Consider the following 17,663-nt stretch of genomic DNA (forward strand, 5'->3'; position numbering starts at 1 on the left):
TGAACAAGGTATTGATCTCGTTATCTGCGAGAATACTGTTTGTATTAATAACACGCCTTTAAAATTGTGAAAGCGTTTTGTGCGTCTTTTTTGTGTTGCTTTGCACGCAAACAGTTTCTAAGTTAATAACAAATACAATAAACAACAATCAACCACTAAAAACATTTTCTGTTGAGGAACGCAAACAAATGATTGTAATGTGACGTCTTTTAAAATAATAAAGCAAGGTGTGAATATTTTTCTGCTTTTTTGTAAAAAAGAAAAGAAAAGAAATCATTAGTAAAATAATCATCCTTATCAAATAGTTTGCGCATTGGTGGATTAACCATTCTACATAGAAATGAAAAAAAAAGGATTATGGTAATTACTAATAAAGTTTAAATTGAAATATAAAAACATTCAAATATAGCACACATCAGCTGTGGTATAAACCTGACACTGGCGATCTAATTCATTTGTAAAGCACAACGGTGTGCGCACAAGGTCACTCACGGGTCTGCTGCCAAGGCGAAACAGCGAGGGTCAGTCAGTGCTGTGTGTGTCGTATGAGGCAGAGCGCTCACTGACTTAGATTTTAGGTTTTTTAGTCTCTCTCTCTCTTTCTCTCTCTCTCATCCAAGACACACACACACACACACACACACACACACACACACACACACACACACACACACACACACACACACACACACACACACACACACACACACACACACACAATTGCTTTAGACTGAAAATGAAAGTGTATTTCACAAAAAGTCCCGAAAGACTCAGCTCACAATGTTGCTGTTACTACTTCCAGAAGTGAACAGTAGCAGCAATCTCGTGGAACTATTTAAAACAATTTGGTGCATGTCATAAGTTCGTGTGTGACACAGATTTTTTTCTTCTGTGTGATTGTTCTCAGTTTTGTGTGAGGCTTCAAATCTCTCAGAGCTCAGATGTCCTGTGGTCACGATGTTGTTGTTAGACCAGGTTGGCCACTAAAGGTTGACTTCATCATTGAAAATAAGAGCACACTTTTAACAGACACATCAGAAAGGAACACATGCCCAGGTGTAATGGAGACAGGGATGGTTGTAACAGCATCACTTTCAATAAGAAGGGATATCCTAAGAGCCATGTAATCAGTTGTATGTATGAAAACATTCTCCATGACCTTATATGTGAAACTGGGAAGCTGTGAAAAGAACCATTAAGAGTTTTTAGCAAAATCACTGACTTCTAGTTAAGAAAGTGAATCTTTTGATCAAGTGTATATTTTGATCATTCCTGCTCAGATTAGATTGTTTAAAATTAGTGTCTTGTGTAAATTGTCAGTAAACTTCAAACTATCTTGCTGTTGCGGCTAAAGTAAAAGGCTGACAGGCGTGAGAATAGTTATAACAACAACAAAAACAGTTAAAGCTACCTCCATGGTGACATTTAAATGCTTTTTTCCTTAATTTGCAGATTTGTTTGAGAATGTCGAGACAGTGGATGAGAAAAGCTTTACCACTGTGAGAGGAAAATAAAATAGTTTATCTCATAGTGTAGTGTCTGTGAAGGTTCTCAGTCATCCAGGTCATCGCAGTCAAAGGAGCTTGCAAAGAAAAGCGTCTGGACTTCTTTAAGTTGCTTGATAGTTCATAGTACATATCATAGTGTAGTGCATATTTTAGAGCAGGAAGAAGTGTTGGTCAGCACACATTAAATGATTAGATGAACATATTGTGATATAGTAGCAATTTTTAACTGTTAATTACATTTTTATAACCAATATCTTCTTGCTCCTCATCTAGTACAAACACATTCATGTTAAGTTAACGTGGGATTATAAATTGGCCATGGATGTGAAGGAGATAAATTGCTAAAATTTAAAATACTTTCAGTTAGTAAGACACGAAAAGCACTTTATAAATGAGAAAAGTAATGACTTTTAAAACAACGCAAGCAGTGTCCAGACTCTTCTACTATGAAGCCACGCTGTCGCAGTTTAGCATTGTCTTGCCAAGAAAACGTCAGCATTTCTGAATCATGTTCACGTAAGGAGTCATATCTGTATGACAGAGCTTTAACTTGTATCTGTGGATGGTGTGGTGAATCTCTGGATGCGTTCCTGATCCCATGCAATGATTTCTATGGCAGAATCTTTTCTGTTCTTAACGCAGTGCTGTCTGACAGTCCAAAGATGACAAGCATCCAGTTTTGATTTTGGACCTTGTCCCTTGAATACCAAGATTTCTCCAGATCACTTGGATGTGTTGAGGATACTGCACACGATGAGATATTCAGTCGTCACAGTTTTACACTGGTGAATTATTCAGAAATCTTTCCACAATTAGTAGAGGAATTTTTTGTGTTGTTGTTTTTGTTTGTTTTTCAGATTATTTACCTTTTGTTTCAAGCACTGGGCTTGCACATGCTGGTATCCCGTTTTAAATGACATGACACCATCCATGTATCAGTTCTCTGGAATGCTGGGAGCAGTAATCAGTGTGATGATGTCCACACCTCCATCTCCTTGGCCTCCTGCTCCAGGTCTTCTGGAATACACTAAGTTGTTCCAAGGCAGCTGATAGACATCATCTATCTAGCATGTCCTGGGTCTGGGGCAGTGGTCCCCAACCCCTGGGCTACCAGCTGTGAGAGTTGAGGCTCGGGTGTGAAATTTATGGTTTTCAGGGTTTTTATTGTTATTTTTTAAATTGTTTTTATCGTTAACTCGGTTTCCCTGGGTCTATTCTCATGTGTTAGGAATAAATCTTCTTTTTTATGGTACTGGTACTGGTTTTATTTTGTTGTATTTATACGCGACACCTTAAAGGCCAGTCTGTGAAAATATTATCGGACATAAACTGGTCCGTGGTGCAAAAAAGGTTGGGGACCACTGGTCTGGGGTATTGTTTCACAGGGGTGTGCAAAGCAGATTTGTATGTGGCAGGTCTGGTTGTAACATTGAGTGGCCTTTTGCAGAGTTTGGTAAAATGGCTCCTCTGACCCCTGAAGAAATGGAGTACTTTCAAAAAACCATGATGTTCAATGCTGCCAGGGAGACCCTTAATACCATTTTTAAGTATCTTCCTCATTTATTACAATTTATGCAAATAAATATTTATTATTGGGGTGGATGTAGCTCAGAAGGTAGAGCAAGTCATCCCTTGATCAGAAGGTTGTTGGTTTGATACCTGGCTGCATGCCAAATATCCTTGGGCAAGATGTTAACCCTAAGTTGCTCTCCGATGCATCCATCAGAGTATGAAAAAACAAAATTAATTTCAACATGTTTAATCAAAATTAAATATATAAGACATGCAGTTCATTTAAATAACTATTTTAATTTAAAATAAAAAAAACATCCCTGAAGTTAAACATGCAAGCAAACAGCACGTTTAATATATGTTTGTAACAATACTTCTTGAAAAGAAAGGAAAATAGATTTGTGGGTTGAGCAGCAGAGTTCAGCATCAGATCTCCTGAGCCAATGCCAAACTCCACACTTTGACCCTATGATCCAGCTGCTATAGGCAGAATCTGGATTCATTGCAGAACATAACGTTCCAGCATGTTCTGGTTCCAGTGCATCTTGCTGATAACAATACAAACAGTGCAGGGCAGTGACTGAATGTGTAGCGAGCCATCTGCCAGACCCTCTTGAAAACCTTGACTGCGAATCTGTAGCAGACTGCCTAAAGATGGTAAATGCTGACAGGGAGAGGAAATGTGCCCACTTGGAGGTTGGTCTCTGACATTCCCTGTTATACTTGGCCTTCAGTTTGGAGATGGTACTAGTGCTTACACCAAATACTGCTGCAGCTTGGTTTTGCACAGCACCAGCTGGAAGTTGCCCTATCGCAGTAATGATCACAATGCCTGGTAATTCATTGTAGAAATAACTCTCCTTATTAAATTTAAATATTGTCATTCAGATGAAAACTGGAAACTACCTAACACACCCTCAACAGTCTCGTATGCAACCACAACAATGTTTGTTTTGTTCTTTTTGCTGCTTCACCGATTTGTTGTACCAAATGACGGCTATGAGTGAATTAATCAAACCTTTTGTAAAACCATATAAAAAGTAAAACATTTTGACATCCAGTTTGATGCACATTCAGAACACCACAATGGCAAAAGCAACACATGAAGCCCACAAACTGTCCAAGATAATCCAACCCAGAGTCACTGATCCAAAGATCGGGTACTTTCCTCAACTTTGACTCCGTGGTGCAATATAACCCATACATTATAAAGTAAATAAACAAACCTCAACTCTCAGTATTGCTAACACAGATTAAGTAAAACAAAAGTGTTTAAAATCATCACGACTGCAAATCTGAAGTCACATGACTTCTAATAAGTGATGGAGAGAAATCGAAAGTAATAAAGAGTGAATAAAAAAAATCTTAGGGGCATTCCCTGGTGTGTGCAGAGGGCAGGTTCTGTGTTTACTGTTCATTCAGACAGGTGAATGTATAACAGATGAAATCCAAACGAAACAATTGGAATCAATCCTGGGAAAACTGAAAGGACAGGGGAAGGAGGGGGAAAGGAGAGGGATGGAGAATCTGCTGACAGAGAGACCAGCGAGTACCTCCTCAACATGTCTTGAATTCCTCCAGAGGCCTGGCAATGAACTCATCTTTTGATTCAGGTGTGCTGACCCAGGGTGATATCTGAAATCTGCAGGACACTGGGCCTTGAGGCTTGGAGTTGCCCACCCCTGCGTTAAAGGAATAACAGTATTTTTAAGATCTTCCCACAGATTTTCACTGATATTGAAAAGTACTGTGAGCTTTAGCAAATGTTTTCATTTGGTGTAGTTTATATTGAAGTCTAATGGCTGCTTTGGGTCATTGTTTGGTTCTAGGAGTTCATCGCTTTCTCAGCGTTCAACTTTACTGGCTGTAAAAGAGCCTCAGTATTTTCACCCTGAAGAACAACAAGTGCAAAGTGTTCTTTCATCAAATGCTGAACGATGAGTTCACTGCACTCAAATGACGTCTGAAGTTCTGCAGACAAAAGAGGGTTCAATCCTTATTAGCAAGGTGTAGCTAATAAAATGTCGGGTGAGGGTATCCGTTTTTTTTTTAAAGCAGTTCACGTATCATTTGGTGCACAGCCCCACCTTGTGGAAGTAGCAAAAGTATTTTTTTACATACTTCGTGAACTATAAATTTAAACAGCCCTGATCAAAAGTTTAAGACCACTTGAAGATGGAAAAAAATCTAATTTTGTTCTATCTTTCCAAGAAGAGCTTCAACATGCAACAGAAAGAAATGGGAGTGAGACAAAACATTTTTTTGAGAATGCAATTTATTGAAAACAACTCTTAAACTGAAACATCCTGTTTTACAGCTGTTCAAAACTTTGATCAAACTCAGAGGATTTTAAATAAATTTTACAACCTTTAGCGTTATCGACAGTGAAGAGAGCCAGGTAGGTGAGCGTTTCCCGTGTTGCTGTACGGGTGCCAGTATCCGGACCCGGGGGTGGGGCCTTGTCGAAGATCAGGTGAGTTAAGTTATCCATCTTGTTTAGTGTCTAATTGCCTTTTCTGTTTTGTTTCAGTGACATTGATCTGGCAATACAGGCTCATTAACCGTTAAGTTTTTAGGGGCCTTCTCTCAATTAATGTTATTGGCCAGGATGTGGCCTCTTTATTTGCTGTGATTTCCACGATTGATCTTTCATGTCTGTGTAGTGTGTTTTTTCAGTGTGCTGTGGTGTAATCACTTGTAGTGCTTAGGTTCTTCAAGGAAGGGGAACCCCTGTAAACTGCAGAGTGGTTATTGGAGAGAGTAAAATTTTAACAAGGATGTTTTGGAAATTCTAAATAAATAATAATAAATAAATAAATTTCAAGTGCTTCAGCATTTCACTGTTTGAATAATACTTGTTTTTGGTATCATAATGCAGACCAGTTTAACAAAGGTGCTGGCATTATACTGGTGGAAGCAGTGGGATACAATTTGAGTTTTCTATGGCTCTTTACCACAGCCTGCCAGAGCACATACTTCAGCACAAAACAAACTGAAGCTGACACCAAAAACAATGAAAAACAAACTAAATCTACAGATTTTAACAATATAAGTAAATATTTGACCTACTTTTTTGAAAAGATTCTTTTTTTTTCTGACATCCTTTCCTGACTGGCAGCTTTTACAATCAGAGTTGTGATCAAGGTCCATTCAAGTGACATCTAATGAGCGTCCTGATGCAGTCATGTGACAAGTGAGTGGCTCTGACTACCCATGACATCATTTCCAAAACAGCAGCATACCTGGGGAGCTAATTTTAGAAACCTAGTTTTCTATTACCAAAGGTCAATTTCAACCAGTTCAAGAATACTAAACCTTAAATAATGTGTCCTATCGCACATATAACCTAACCTCTAAAATAATTTCACAAAGAAGAATGTTGGAAAGACCGATCTTCTGAGCATGCTTCAGGCATCCACTGGAAGATTAGTAGTGAGGATGCATGCTGAAGTAGACTGTATCAGAGAAATCTTGTGTGGGGAGTCTGCCGAATTGCTTCTCTCACAGTCATTCCTACTGCTGATATTGTGCTAGAGCAAATGCTGGATCATGAATAAATTCTCACACTGTATTTTGACACACTGCAGTGTATTCTAACCGATAGGCCAGGAAGTCATCCTTTCAGAGATCCACTTACATATACCGCTACCTGCAAGTAGTATTCAATATTGGTGATTCAAACAAGATGTGGTATAATTTCCTAGAATGAGAGAAACCTTTGAACATGCAACCATTTTCCTTCCAGCCTGAAGCAGTTAGGTCAAATACACTCATCTGCATATCTTCAGGACTATGACCTGAGACTAGGCTGCAGACATGTTGAGAAACTTGTACACATTCACACAGCAGCAGCAGTAGCCAAGGAAATGAAGCAACCCTGACTGGAGGAAGGAGCACAGTCAAGGTCTATGGGAAACTTTGGACTGATTTACTTCTAATGCATCCCGGCAAGAAAGACTGCCCTTGTTAAAGCAGCAGGAATTAGACACACAATGTCATATTTGCTGCCCTGCTAGTCTGTTCCTACAGACTGGTTGCCCTCCACAGTCATCTCCCTACCATCGGCCAAGGGAGAGAAAGCCCCATCCACCTCAGGAGCAGTGTTGGGCAAGATACTTAAAAAGTACTTCTAAAAAGTAACTGAGTTAGTAACTGAGTTAACTAACCCATCTACACCAGGCATTTTGTAGAGTATATAGAAGCGTGGGGCAGTGGTTTGACTTGAAACAATTTTTTTTTTTTTACTATTTTCCTTGAAAAGCATTTCCAGTTTAATATCGAAATTTTGACTTGATTCTAAACCTGAACAATAATAATTACAAATTTAATGTATTATTTAATGTGGACCCAGGGCTGGAGTGGTAATCCGGCATACCGGGAATTTGCTCTGTGTGCTGATTCGTTCATTTTAATTATCGACAGTGTATTGTCCGATAAGATCTCTTTATGCAAACACAACCTCCTCTTCTCTGTGCGCTGGTGCACCTTGTAGAACAGAGTTTAGTGTGGAAACAAGTGGCGAAAAGGTGGAGCTGAAAAGCTGACACCTAAAAAGAAAATAAACTAAAAATAGCTGTGACAAATGTGTCAAATGGACCCACAATGTAGGGCTGCTTCTTCTTCACCGTCCACAGCAGCATCAGCAACAAGAGAGAGGAAGAGGGTGAAAATAAAGGGGTGGGGAGACGTAATCAGAAAGTGACATATTCAAGAATCTCTAAGAATCTAAAAGCCGAAGTTTCTTTTAGTCATTCAGAGGTACGGCCCTGAAACACACACACACGGGGCGAATAGAGAGAGAGGGAGGAGCATCGCTGCGTACATTCAGCGCAGACCAAAGCTACTCTCAGTCCATCGCTGTATATCCAAGCCAGATGTTCAACCGGACCGCACGTGTGCCTTCACCTTACCCAGATTCAAGTTTTGCTTCGTTCATCAACGTGCCAGATGTCTGTCGCCTATATCCAGAGTTCCCCGTGGACAGAGCGACGATGGACCCAGTATTCCCGCCTCTGCAGCACGGGTAACACGTGGTTCACTCACTGTTGTGTGTGTTACATCTGCTGCTCTGATTTCACTGACTTATTCTATTGTTGTACACTTCGCGATGTGATCGTTCAGTGTCACAGTCTGACATCACAGTGATACTCACGGTTTTTGATACGGGCGACACGGGCGGTTGCCCGGGGCGGCATCGTGGGGGGCGGCATCACGGGCATCGGCAAAAAAATAATAATAAAAATAAATAAATAAATAAAATTGCTCGTACTCATGCTGCCCCGACGCCATGCCAGCGCAGTTTGGAAATGGCATAGGCGTGCTGCTTGCGGCACAGGGAGGAGAGGGCGGGGCGGCGGGAGATTCTCTCGCTGGCTGGAGAAGCGTCTAATAACCATCTCACAAAATAAAACAAAATAAAAACAAACCAACAAACACAAAAACAGCAGACATCATGATACAGACTTATAATTTGCACCAATGTTTTTTCGAAATTCTATACGCGAAAAGTGAGCACGAGAGCCCTCGGTGCGCCTGCTTGCTGTTGAAGTCAAAGTAAACTTTATTGTCATCTCCGCTAAATACAGTCCAGACGAGAGAGACAAGAGGACGAGGCTCCAGTTACAACAGGGCAAGTAAACAAACAATAAATATAAGAAGAGTAAGAAAATAAATGCACACTTTAGGACTCGGGGTGAAGGGATCAATAACAATTCAAAATGTATATTTTATACTTTGGTGATTTAATGTCTCACACACAACCTGTCGAAATGGGAGGATCCCCGGCTGCTTCCAATTAGAGCACATTTCATTCATAATGCTGTAAATCCAAGCCCATTATGTGTTCATGATTTGAATCCTGGGTTGTGTGAAATCCCAGAAATAAACCAAAGTGAATTTGTGAACTAAGGTGTAGGTCTGTTAGGTTATGTTGTGATGATTCTCAGGATGGGGGATGGGTGTTCATACTGGAGTGCAAAGTTAAAACCAAGATGGACAAGGAAAGTTCAAAGCCATCAGGTCCTCAGTTTAGAAAAAAGAGAAAAGAAGAGGAGGAGAAATGAGCAAAAGATACAGGTAAGCAGATGTGTCATTGGATAATGGCAGGTCATCCTGAAACAATCAGAATCAGAATACTTTATTAATCCCTAAGGAAATTGGAGTGTTCGCCCAGGGCGCCAGACAGGCTAGGACCGCCACTGGTGATACTGAAACACAAAACCGCTGATCACAAACTTTATGTTAAGAAGAAACTGTGTGAAATCAGAAGTGTTCATTTTGATCTCGTTTTTTTTGTTTCGCAGTGTGACGCCCCCAAGCGTGCCACCAAAACAGGAGAAGTGTTACGACTTTTGTGACCAAACACTTAAATTTGTTGATGGAGAAGATGATTTGGACTGTAAGTATCATGTGGGCACTTTTCAAAGTGATGCCCAACAAATTCAAATCCAAAATATAAATAATGATAAAAATAAAAGAAACCAGTTTTACCCATATTCACACTAACTAATGTTAAATAAAACTCATCAGCATTTATTCACGTGTAACACTGATCGTTTGCTTCTGTGTGATTGTTCTCAGTTTTGTGTGAAGACTTCAAATCTCGCAGAGCTCAGATGTCCTGTGGTCACGCTGTGACCCCGACCTCTCTCACCAACTGGTGTCGCAGGTTGTTGGACCAGGTAGGCCACTAAAGGTTGGCTTTGCTAAAATAAACAAGCAAACAAGTAAATAAATAACAGTGTCATGCAGGATTGTGTTGATTTGTAACAGGACAATGTTATGAGCTCGAATAAATAAACAATAATGAAAACAGGGTCCAATATGTCATCATTTTTTGTTGTCGTGAATTGGATTGTAATGTTTGCTTTCATGTAGATGAGAAAGAAGCTACGCTGACTGAAATCAACACAGAGCAGCTCACTGCTCTGTAAATTCATGAACTTCTCTAAGCAGAAACCTGCTGTGCTCTCAGGGATATAAAACAGTCAGAAATGTTCAGCTTCTGTCTTCTCTATTGTAACTTGTAGCGTTTAAATCAATTAGGTTGAATTGCCTCTGCAATTCAACCTGTAATACATGACATTTCTTTTCCAACTTTGTGACTGTGCATGTTGGCTGACTGATCTGCCCTCTGTGAGGCCTCAGTGTAGCTTTGAATTACACCTGTACTGTTACAGCTGTGATCATTTCAGTATTTCTATAGAGTAAAGAACATAAATAGCTTTCAGACAAAATATAGCATCATAACTCTGTTTAATCAAATATTTACATTATTTGTACATCTAGCAATACAGCAATACAGTTGTGATGTATGATGAAATATTTCAGTGTTTGTAGTTTTAACGCTTTCATGCGTAGTGGTCACTTCAGTGGACAGCAATTCAGAGGCTGTTTTCTTGGATTTATGTTGATGGTATACTTGCACATAAACCACTACATTGGACTGATGTATCACTCCATACCCAATTCATAAGTAAAAATGTATGTTGTCCACCTAAGTGGACATGTAAAGAAAACAATTTGAAAAAGAACAGGTTTTAAAAAAATGAAGTTCAAAAATCTTTTTTTCATGACTAAAAGTGAATAAAATACTTTAGAAACAAATCCAGATTGAGGTTGTCATAATTCATGATTGAAAGGGTTAATAACGTGCTGAAAAAAATCTTTAAATTGTTTAGTGTTTTGTTTCCAACATGCGAGTCTATTAATTCTCACCTCTCCATATTTAATAAAGGGTGAAAGCAGGTTTGTGTGTGGTGGGTCTGGTTGTAGTGCTGAGTGGACTTTTGCAGAGGTTTGTAAAATGGCTCTTCTGGACCCTCAAGAAATGGAGTACTTTCAAAAAACCATGGAATTCAACGCTGCCAGGCAGACACTTACTACTAAGTTGGTAAGTGTTTCATCAACATGTTATTATATACTGTGAATTTAGACTTGATAGACATTTTGCTATTTATAAAATGTTGCCCCACCTCTGTCTCCATGTAGTGTCCTGGATGTGGATTCGCTGTGACGAGAGAGAATGGGTCAGATTTGAATGTCCTCTGTAAAGTGTGCACAGCAGTAGCAGGACGGCCGTTTGAATTCTGCTGGCAGTGTTTGAGGGAGTGGAAGGGTGCACGGCCTCGAAAGGACCGCTGTGAAAATGGTGGCTGCTGCAACCCATCACTAGAAACACTAAAGAAATGCCCAGATATCACATTGTGTCAGTATGAGTATGAGGATGAGGATGAGGATGAGGATGACGATGAGGATGACGATGAGGATGACGATGAGGATGGCGATGACGATGAGGATGACGATGAGGATGAGGATGGCGATGACGATGAGGATGACGATGAGGATGACGATGGCGATGACGATGAGGATGACGATGAGGATGACGATGAGGATGAGTGTGATTCTGGAGTCCTTGTTTGTCCCTCTGTCCGTGCCTGTCCCACCTGTGGTTTGCTGTTGGAGCACAGCAAGAAGTATTGCCCATCAGTTGTTTGCCCTCGATGTAATGGGACGTTTTGTTTTGTGTGTCTGAAGCACTCTGGCAAATGTCAGATGACCCGGTGCATTCCTGCCCCCAGACAGACCTCTATACCTGTGTGGCAAAAGAAATAATGGGAAAGAAACACTGCTGTTAAGTTTCACTTTATTTTTACTGAGCGTGTCTTTTCTAAATACATTCACTATGTTGTGTTTTAAATTCTCTGCTTTGAAAAACATCAGGCTATGAACAAAAATTATTGTGTTATATTAGTGAGAAATTTACTACCAAATATGATCTTTTCAGATGTGTTATGCTGAACTGTAATGATAAATCTGAAAAATGTCATTCATTTATAAATTCAGAATAAGGTTAAACATTCTGTGTGCACATGCTGTCCTCTGGTTGCTTACAGATTTAATTAACCTGTGACGTCTCATTTCCACACATTTTGTTTGTAGTCCTAGCTACATGATAATAAGTTGTTTAGAGAATATGTTTTTTTCAAAGTAGTTATGTTTAATCAACGTCAATGTGTAAATGTAAATAAAAATGTATCTGTGGGGAAGGAAAGCCAGCAAAACACTGTTCAATGAAATCCTGTGGATTTTTATTTATTCCTTAGATCCTGTAAGTGAACACTGTCATGTAAAATGTGATATTTCATTATACATTATTTAAAAATGGTAGAAATGGACAGCTAAATTAATACAGTAACTGAGTTAAAATACAGATATTTTCATTATTGTTAGGTTACTCATACAGTCTCAGTAGGAGAAGGCGTCACCACTTTGTGGTGTTGGGTTGGGGAGTGCAGGTAAACCTGTTTTCATTCTTTGTTTTTCATTTCTAGTGAAACATTTTATAACGGACAATATAAAAATATTTAACTCTTAATCTGATTAAAGTTTAGCTGTTTAGAGGTTAACTTTAACTTCTAGTTGTTGGTGTGATTCCAGGATATCAGTATATTTTTCACTCTGTTTAAATCATTTAAAATCATAGTTAACTTATTTGCATGTAAATCACAGCATGAATTGCGCTGAGGCAAATATTTTAGTAATTTCTGTTTCCCCAAATCCAACTTACGATATATGATATATAATACTTGTCTCAGAAAAGCCAGTCTGAGACTGTGAGATGAGGCTAAGCTCTTTCCCACTGCATTCAGCACCTGGTCATGGTGCCACAGATAGCAGCCATCGTGGAGAGGCTGTGGGCAGCTGCTGAGAAGATGATCCAAGGAACCTCTTCTAGAGGGGAAGAAAGGGGTCTCACTCTTTCTCAAGATGATAATGGTTTACCAGTTTAGCCAAAACATCTGTTTTTCCATGCTCCCACAGTCCTACTGCTCTGCTCATTCCCCGTTTGTCCACACCTCCTTCAATCTCTTCCTGATGTAGGTGGTGTTACTTTTTGCCCCAGGCCTCTAGACCTATCACCAGGTTGCTCACCTGGGCCTTTTGTCTCAGATGACCATGATGAAGGCCTATGATTCAATGATAATCAGTTAACCATTGTAAACTTAGGTGCTTGTTTTCCAAGCATGAATGTTCTGCTCTCCCCCTTAGTGCTGGTTAAGTGATACATTATGAAGAACATTGCCTGCATTGGTTTGGTTGCAGAAAATGTATTACAGAAAATACACACTAAGATTTAAATATGGAACTGAAGTCGACGTGTAAACGAAAAAGTTTAACTAAAGATGAAACATGTAAACGATGCTCATCATAATGCTTCTGAGTGTAGAAGTAAATCTGGTTTTCAACATGATTTCAAACACCGTCATTCAGCTGAACACTGGAAACTACCTATTAACTAGAACTGTCTGTATATGTGTTTGATATGTAACCAGAACAATGTTTGGTTTGGGTGTTTTTGCTTCTTTACATCCTGGTTGATGTGCCAAATGGTGGCCCTGAGTGGATTCATAAGTTCTGTTGTACAAACATTCATATTAAGTAATTTCAACATCCAGTTTGATGCACATTCAGAACATTGCAGTGGCAAAAGGAACACAATAATCCCCCAAACTCTCTAAATAAAATAATAAATCCAGGTCATAATCCAAGAAACACAGCGTCACTAGTCGGATCAGCTTTGACTACCTGGTGTACGTTCATAAAAGAGTGATAAAAAAATAAATAAAGCTGGACTCTCAGCAGCACTAACCCTTTTATTACATATAGCAAAACCATATAAGTGCTGATCTGCAGTCGTATGACTTCTGGTAACTGCTGGAGAGAAAGTGAAAGTGACAAAAGAAAAATAAACGAAACAATCTTGGGGACGTTCCCTGGTGTGTGCAGAGGTCAGCGTCTGTGTTTACTGCTCAAACCTGAGAAGGATAACAGGTGGGATCCAAATGAACAGAGTTCAGATATTTCCAGGAAAACTGAACCTTTAAATTTGTCTAAAGATGATGTGGTTTCACTATGAAAGCAATTAAAGTTTGATCTCTACGGCTTAGTATGTTGTTGTTGTTTACAGGTTAAGATCTTCTAAATTTACATATTTTCTCGATGTTTGTGCAGGTAATGAACACCTTTACTGTGATGTGAGTCACTGATTACATAGTTTGAGCAGTTAAAGAAGTTGCAGTATTTTTAAGATCCTTCCACACATTTTCACTTAAGGTCAGGGAGTGTGAGGTCTCAAAAGCTTCAGCTTCTTTTTTTGAAGTCACAATTTTCAAAACAAGCTTTTACATAGCTCATTATTTTTAGGTAATGAAGCTGAGAATGAAGAAGCTGGCATGAGAATCAGCACCTCCAAGTCTGAGGCAATGGTTCGCAGCTGGAAATGTGTGGAGCTCCCATCAGCACCACTAGTCAGGGACGAGCTGCTGGAGTCGAGGACTTCAAGTCTCCTGGGGAGTTGTTCACGAGTGATGGGGGAGTGGAGCAAGAGATTAACAGGCAGTTTGGTGTTTTACTTGTTTGGTGTGGAGAAGAGAGCTAAGCGTAAAAGTGAAGCGGATAATTTACACGTTCTTCCCCTCACTGTGACGGTCACGAGCTGTGGGTAGTGACTGTGAGAATTAGACTGTGGATACAAGCAGCAGAAGTTTCTCCTGAAGGGTGAGGGCTCAGCCTTAGAGATAGAGTGGTATTATTGTTGTTGTTGTTGTATTCTTTGTTTAGAAATATTATTGTAATTTTATTAGAATCATGAAATGATAAATGCTGGGAATTCCACTCGTTTTATAGGCCTGGAATAAAGGCTATCAAATAAACATGACAGTGGTTTTTAGAGTCCCAGGGGAAATCCTGTGTTTAAAGTAGTTTCACTATCACTTTCTCTTCAGACATTTAGAATAAATGAGTTAACTTTTAATAATATTGTGTGAAAGCTGAGCAGCATTACATGGTTAGTATATGTCATTATTCAGTTTATCCACATGTAACCAATGTTGCACCTTTTAATATTTTACTTATTTTACCTGTGGGTTTTCCTTCCTTCCTGTAATGTTATTGCTGAGAGACCATATTGATAAGTGAAAACGTTAAATGTGATCTTTTGCAATACTTTATTGAAAAATGTGGTCCAAATGCAGCAATGTTGATTTAGAAGTATTTACAGGAACAGCTAAACTAGTACAATAATCAGGTTAAGCTGGAAATTTCCCCAGAGAATGTTTCTTTTCCCCAAAACTAAGGTTTTGGACTTCATTTTCTCCATGCCCCCTGACTCCTCTGAAACAGTCTTCTCTTTTGTCAAAGCAAACCATGAGAAAGCCAGATTTATTTTTGTTTCTTCGATATTTAACAGTCATTTAACATTTTATGAATATACATTTTTGTGGTTGCTAATAGAATAAAACATGTCACAGAAAATAAACAATTAGATTGAAAAACATGATCCAGGGTCATTTTTGAATAAAAAAAGTTTAAATAGATATGAAACACACAATGCTCATCATAATGCTATTCAGCTCAGTTTAGATTAAATTAGTCAAACATGATTTCAAAATGTTTTCAAATGTTGTCATTGACATAAAAACTAAACCACTCGACATACAGAAATCAGAGGAATGTGAGCAGAATAATGACATTTGGTGATATGTATTTATTCATGTAGACTGTAAAAGGATAATGCGTGAAGTAGTAAATAGAAAATCACTTTTTTTCTCAGCATTTACTCTGTGGAGGTTGCTCTATGTACTGTTACATTTTTTTCCTGTTCTTCCTGTAATGATAATTTTACAAGGTTCCTTCCTTATTGTTTGTATCCTCAGTTTCAGACAGTGGATCTGCGTGATGTCACGCACACACCTCTGACTGTGAGCACAAATCCCCACCAACTTGTTAATAAAAATAACAAGTTGGTTAATTAAAAATGTACACCCCAATTAATCATTATTCCTTCCATGCAATATTGAATTAGTGCTGGTATGGTAGGAGGCATAAAATGCAAAGAAAGCACAAAGGAGAAGGAAAGCCATAGATGCCATACTTCAGAGTTTTGTTCTTTACATGTATTTATACTTTGGTGTATCCTGTAACTTTGATATAATCAGATGAATTCATGATGGACTCCTTCATCCTCCATGAACCTTAATCACCATCTGCACAACTGAGCCGGTTTTGATTCCGTATTTTGTCACTGGTGCAGAGTCGTCGTCCAGTGGCGTGCCATCAACGTGCAGCTTCATATTATCCTTTGTGTATCCTACAAAAGCTTAACAAAGCACAGAGAGGATTTTACTTTACTATGTCATAAATAATTTTATTCTGTTCCCTATGTTAGAGTGAGCCTCATCAGAATGTAATAATAAATAAAGCTGACTGGTAGCAATTTTATTAATGATACTAGGGTCGCTTTTGTATATGCGGTTAATGCCATTGGCAACACAATTCCTCCACTGTTTGTGTTCCCACACATACATTATGCAGACCACTGTGTCAGAGATGGACCAGTAGGAAGTATTGGTAGTGGAAATAAATCAGGATGGGTGCAAGAAACAGATTTCCTCATCTTTCTGAAGCACTTTGCAAACCACACCAAGGTAACCCAGGATAAAAAGTAATGGAATTGCGATGCTGGTGAACAACTACATTTTTTCAGCTTCATTGTTATGTTCAAAATTGGTGCAAGAGCTGTAGGTTATAATGCCCACTGAGCCAATGAGGCCAAACTCAAGGAAGACCAACCAAAATTAATGAAATATTCAGTTGCAGAAAATTCCATAATTTGTCTTTTTTGGGGGGTTGGAATATGTTCAAAAGCTAGATTTCTGCATTCTGACACACACACACACACATAGCTACATAAATTGCTCTAAGTGCATTCATGTGTTGAATAAACAAAGATTACACGTTAATGTTTTGTTAGTACCCTTATTTCATTGTGTTACATTTTACCCCAGGATATGTTACAACTAACCCAGACTATGGGGTTAATTGTAACATTTCACTCTTCGTGTTTGAGACCATACCATGCAATGGGTAATTGTACTGCAGAGAAAATAGCTGCACTATTTAATAGCCGAGACATGTAAATACTTTGCATTACATTTTGAATCCACTACCTTAAAAGAGCTTCAATTTACAGACAGAAATGTCAAAAATGTTACAACTATCCCCGGTCTCCCCTACTATAGAGCTCCATAAACGATGGTAATTGATCACATGAGACCACCGCAGAAGAGCCTGTTGTCCGCTTATTTGATTCTGACATCACACCATGACTCACACAATAAATGATGTAATGTAACCCGGTAAAAATTAAAGCAGATAAATCAATTACTTACTTTTGTATCGGTTATTGCGTTGATGGATGCATCATGCATGCTGGGTACTTTATTGGACTGGCTTTATAAAATGTGCTACGCTCCTTTTCAAGTTGCGACATTTTATTTTTCTTAACCTTTTCCTTCATTCTGCTACAACTTTAACATATTCTGTCCAACTTCTCTTACCTGCAGTAAAAACCTGAATATGTAGTTTTTTATTTTTGTAATGTAAGACACAAAAACTCTAGAAAGAGTCAGCTGACGGTGTTGCTGTTACCAGTTCTAGAAGTAAAAGGTAATAATTTCATGGAATGGAGAATGATTTAAAACATTTTTGTGCATATATACGTACGTCAGAAGTGCATATATCTTGCCACACCGCATGTGCGGTAAGCTAGCTAAAGTAGTTACTGTTAGCCAATTACGTTCA

General features: G+C 38.8%; 1 protein-coding gene across 1 annotated transcript; it reads left to right on the forward strand.

The window, feature by feature from the left end:
• The first annotated feature begins 7,861 nt into the window (after window positions 1-7,861).
• Window positions 7,862-14,527, forward strand: LOC113013319 (uncharacterized). The gene is made up of 6 exons (XM_026154134.1): window positions 7,862-8,043; window positions 9,323-9,417; window positions 9,600-9,700; window positions 10,756-10,911; window positions 11,010-11,523; window positions 14,226-14,527. The coding sequence occupies exons 1-6, from the start codon at window positions 7,895-7,897 to the stop codon at window positions 14,525-14,527; spliced, it is 1,317 nt and encodes a 438-aa protein (XP_026009919.1). The 5' UTR covers window positions 7,862-7,894.
• The last annotated feature ends 3,136 nt before the right edge of the window (window positions 14,528-17,663 follow it).

The sequence above is a fragment of the Astatotilapia calliptera genome, chromosome 3 (genome assembly GCF_900246225.1).
Source record: "Astatotilapia calliptera chromosome 3, fAstCal1.2, whole genome shotgun sequence".
Taxonomy (NCBI): domain Eukaryota; kingdom Metazoa; phylum Chordata; class Actinopteri; order Cichliformes; family Cichlidae; genus Astatotilapia; species Astatotilapia calliptera.

Excerpts from the sequence above, each read along its gene's own strand:
- LOC113013319 (XM_026154134.1), top strand. The coding sequence starts at position 7,895 with ATGTTCAACCGGACCGCACGTGTGCCTTCACCTTACCCAGATTCAAGT. Across the intron at positions 9,418-9,599 it reads TGGAGAAGATGATTTGGACT|TTTTGTGTGAAGACTTCAAA; the intron begins GTAAGTATCATG and ends GATTGTTCTCAG. Across the intron at positions 9,701-10,755 it reads GTCGCAGGTTGTTGGACCAG|GGTGAAAGCAGGTTTGTGTG; the intron begins GTAGGCCACTAA and ends TATTTAATAAAG.